The 4,504-nt window shown below is 44.0% G+C and overlaps 1 protein-coding gene across 2 annotated transcripts; it reads right to left on the reverse strand.

The window, feature by feature from the left end:
- Positions 1-833: 833 nt before the first annotated feature.
- On the reverse strand, positions 834-4,219 carry LOC310955277 (stathmin-like). Of its 2 annotated transcripts, none has more exons than XM_083925083.1 (5): positions 4,172-4,219; positions 2,377-2,420; positions 2,095-2,267; positions 1,695-1,886; positions 834-1,593 (listed from the first exon to the last, which is right to left on the reverse strand). In XM_083925083.1, the coding sequence occupies exons 2-5, from the start codon at positions 2,390-2,392 to the stop codon at positions 1,534-1,536; spliced, it is 441 nt and encodes a 146-aa protein (XP_083781209.1). In that variant the 5' UTR covers positions 2,393-2,420; positions 4,172-4,219; the 3' UTR covers positions 834-1,533. The 2 variants fall into 2 exon arrangements, with proteins under 2 accessions (XP_083781209.1, XP_083781208.1); XM_083925082.1 differs by having other exon boundaries at positions 4,110-4,219.
- Between the last annotated feature and the right edge of the window lie 285 nt (positions 4,220-4,504).

Genomic DNA, 4,504 nt, shown 5'->3' on the forward strand with positions numbered 1-4,504 from the left:
ACAAAGACTGCAGTTATCAAGCCGGTCCACAGAAGGGAGCTGATTGGATCGTGTGCAGTGATGTCACACCGACAGTACGCCATGTGTGAAATAACCAGAGTTTTCCTTCTTTCTTTGTAAGTGTTTCTTAGTCTGTGATGTAAATCTGTGGTTTCTTTATGTTGATTAACACAACAGTGAGCTCTGAATGAAGTACTAGGTGGATTGCGGAAAGGAGTCACATGGGGGGTGCAAATGGTGACATTTGGTAGTCGTAAAACAATGATAATGCTTTGAAGTGACTGTATATATGCGGAAGTTACTTGGAGAGAGGGAGAGAACATTTTGGAACCGTTGGGGGAGCGTCTCTCCGGTATGCATGCAGCTTTGAGAAACACTGAGGACTCCAGAGAATTTCTTTCACAGCCAACATTAACTTGTAGAGTTGTCCCTTTCAATGTTGACTTATTGTTCATAAAAACAATGTAGTCAAGTATTAATTCACTGCATGTGATGGTGGGGGATGAATACTGGAGCCAGTTGTTCCACCTTGCCTCCAGCAGAGAGCAGTATACATCTGAGCATCCTTACATAACTGCACTATCTGAGACACTTGTGTTCAATAACAAGTGTACGATCTGTTACTCTACAAGGAGGCAATGTGCAAAATATGGCATTATTTGGGTTGTGCCATGATATCAAAGCCTAAAACATTTGCATTCCAAAAACACCTTTATGGAAATTGACACCTTAAGCTGGTTCTTTTCATCATGTACATGTTGTTGCTCAACCTTTCACAGTAGAACTACACCAAGCATAGTACAAGAGACCAGTAGTTTCAACAGCAAGCAAAACAGTGTTGTTTTTTTTATTTGTTTTAGTACAACAGTTCAAGTCAACTAGCCACTGTATCTATCGAGATGCCAAAATGTATTGCTCGTTTGCATTACATATGTAGACCCTGTTCTGTGATGTTCAAGGTGACATCCGTTTCCATGTTAATTCACAGAAAGAAGTTATGTGCTTTGAAGACAACCCCATATTTTTACAAAAGCAAAGACTCAGCAGCACTAAACATGATCTGCAGGAGCACACCGGAATCTGGGAAGCAAAGCTGCACTAAACACCTGCATGTACAACAGCCCACGGCTTAGTTAAACCTTATGCTACTTTGATATACAGTAAGTGCAGAGAACAGGTGTGGTTCAGACATTTTTTTCAAAACGCACTATGAAATAGGCAGGGATAAAAGACCTATGCATAGAAACATGCTTCCTCAAAAAAGGATAAGTACACTGCTAATTTTCAAAAAGGGCAGAAGCGGCACTGACAAGCTACATATCAAGTGGAAGAGACTCAACAGCAGGGGAAATGATGCATATGTAAAACCGGCGCGAGTACACTTATAGCAGGAGAGTTGAAAAATACACAAAGTGGAACTTGGGTTTATTTCAAAAAGGTGGGAAGTGAACACAACAAAAATACTGGCCGAACAAAAAATAAATCAATCTTTGGATACGTAAAAAACCCTATACAATCCCCCGTTTGCAACTTTCAGTCTTCGGTGCCCTCTTTGGTTTCCTTGTTCTTTCGCACCTCTTCTAACTTCTTGTCCTATTAAAGAACAGGGGGAAAAAAATAAAGGGTTAAGTTCAAACATCCTGGTGAAAGAAATAGTCAGAGTTCATCCATTTAACGTCAACTGAAACACTCACCTTCTCCTTGAATTTCTCATTCATTGCTGCCATAAGTGCTGTGCGGTTCTCTTTGTTGGCCTCCATCTTCTGATTGAGCTTCTCCTCTGCCATCTTGCTGAAGTTGTTGTTCTCCTCCATAGCTTTCTGTAGCACTTCCTTTTCATGCTCACGCTTCTCAGCTAAGTGCTTCAGAACCTCTGCTTCATGGTTCTTAAAAAAATAAATAATGTAATGTTAGCTCCAGCCTGGGACATTTGTTTACCCACCTAAACATCCACAACAGACACTCAAATGCTGCTGAACTTGATGTGTAAGAGACTTGAGGGTTTCAGATTTAACAGCTCCTTGATTTGAAAAAGACAAAAATGTTTTTAGGAAACTCTTGGCTCAGGGTTTATTAAATTAATACAATTTTTACCTTGCGTCTCTCCTCTGCAGCATCCAGCTTCCTCTGAATTTCCTCCAGTGAGACATCCTTCTTCTTGGGAGGAGACAGGGGGAAATCACCCTTGGCATCTGGCGCAGGAGCAGCCAGGATCACTTCAAAGGCTTGGCCAGAGGCTCGCTTGTCGAGCTCCTTGACCTGGATATCTGGACACACGCATACAAATAAAAAAAAAGTTAAACAATGCATTGGAGGCACAGTTACTCATTATCAACCACCAATTTACATGCAAATCTTACTTAAAATATAAATCACCTTCAGCGGTTGCCATCTTAAGAGTGCGCTGTAGGTCAATTTACCTGAAGGGGAAATAAGAAAAAGGTCACATTTGGGAGACTTTGACACTTTTTGATGAATTCATTCATTATTAGCAGATGGCTCCAAGATTAGTGACCTCTAGTGGATGTTTTTGACCGTTTTAAATGCAACTACACTCCCATCTACAGAAGCTGAACTAAAGACAAGGCACAGTGGCAACACCCCGTGGCTGTCTGCAGCACTGCAAGCAACCACCGCCCATCAATCCACACAAAACGGCACTGCCTGCACTCTCACACACACACACCATTGTTTGTCTAACTTGTGGCAGCAACGACATCCAGATCAATCTTTGAGCAAGGTAACCGCTTCATCGGGCAAGAGGAGAGGGGAGGGCATTTCAAAAGCCTCCCCACCGCCTCTAACCGTTAATTTGCAACGAAGGACACAAGTCACATTTTGTTGAAACAAAGGCTGCAATCAGGGTGGGTACGGATGGCAGTGCCAGGTGCAGACGGGCTTAGAACAGGCCAAATAAAGCGCCAATATGCACCATCTGCAATCACATTAGTGAGCAATGAGCGTGTCCGCTGGAAAACGATCCATCAGGCTGCACCTGTTCCTTAGACCATGTGTTTGAGCAGCAGCAGCAGGGGGGTACGCAAGTGTGCCGCAACGTTCAAAACATGCAAGGCGAGTCCGAATAGCCGGACCCTTGTGCTTGAATAGATAAAGTAGACTGAAAACTTGATATCGATTTACATCTGAATAATCGTTAGCGCACTGACAATAACTGCCATTTCAAATAGTTAATGCGAGTCATAATTCACCACCACATCTGAGTGAAAAGACCCCTCCCCTAATTATTCACAAAGGGTCCCAACTAGCAACATGTAGCATCTGTATGAGGACGGGTTTCCATATAACGCCAAAATACAGTAACGCCACGTTGACTGGAATACGTTTTGATGAATGCCCACACCTTGCCATACCATATTAACACCATGGTTGGCATTTTTGATTTGAGTGAACTGCTGACTGACTTAAGCCTCAACAGTGTGCTCAGTGGCACCGACTGGCTCTGCTTCATTTAGATTCAGTTTCCAGTCAGCCCTGGTGTCATTAGCTCAAACCTAAGTAGCATCAAACAAAGGCGCTTTTGACAGCAACGTGACTAGCAGCTACAAACAAAGACGAGCCGACGGCAGGTTATTTCCACGCAAACTGTCGAATAATACAGCTTTGCTCGCTTACAGGTGCTGTTGAGGGGTGAATAGAAATGGTTGAGATGGAACTGCTACCCACAAATTCACACATGAAGCCCATATAACCCACCCCCGTCTGTCTGTCTGTCTGTCTGTCTGTCGGTGCCAACTGTGCCAGTGTCTCCCACCATACAATAGGCTAACAACCCGCCAACCAGCCCCGCAGAAACTGAAGTTACAACCGCAGTTTCTGTCTCGTTTTTTCGTTGAAACAACCCCAAACTAATACCAACCCCTCGTGGTTCGTGGATACCCCAACGGTGGTATCCACGAACAACCTGTCGGTCGTATTGTTTGATAGCTCACGTGCTACGCTAACAAAAGCGGCACCGTTCACAACAAGAAACGGTGAAGGAAATGTGGACATAACGTTACACTCCAAAAATAGGAACTCCGTCCAAATGCCAAACTTTTCCCGCCTGTTTATCTTCACAACGTTGTGTATCCAACAGCGCTCGTACTCACAGACAGCCTGTGTGGACCCCGTGCCTCTGTTGTGCTGTAAAGATGCTGTCTGTCACACCCACCTTCACCCGGCTCAGGATGTCGAACTCCTCTGTGCGACTGTTACCGCGAGCCCTCTGCTCGAGCGTGCCAAGCGCGCACATAAATGGACCAAAGCGAGTGGCGTCACGCCGATCCCTGTCAGTTATTGGTTGGCTCCTCACCCCTGGGGGCTTCTGGGAATGGTAGTTTTTTGTGATTTGACGTTTAGACAATGAGCTTAAACTATTCCAGGACTCCAAATTGATTTGTAGTGAGAGCAAACTGGGTGAGGCTGCGATACTTTTTAATACACTGGAAATAAGTTTATAGGCAAAATAACTCACAATTGTTAGGATCATTGTTGCCTCTTGTGA

This window comes from Echiichthys vipera, assembly GCF_963691815.1.
Source record: "Echiichthys vipera genome assembly, chromosome: 13".
NCBI classification, from domain to species: domain Eukaryota; kingdom Metazoa; phylum Chordata; class Actinopteri; order Perciformes; family Trachinidae; genus Echiichthys; species Echiichthys vipera.

Bases quoted from the DNA above. Each gene is read 5' to 3' on its own strand.
- LOC310955277 (XM_083925083.1), bottom strand. The intron at 1,887-2,094 runs GTAAAAATTGTA...TATTTTTTTAAG, and splicing joins CTGCAGAGGAGAGACGCAAG to AACCATGAAGCAGAGGTTCT. The intron at 1,594-1,694 runs GTGAGTGTTTCA...GTTCTTTAATAG, and splicing joins ATGAGAAATTCAAGGAGAAG to GACAAGAAGTTAGAAGAGGT.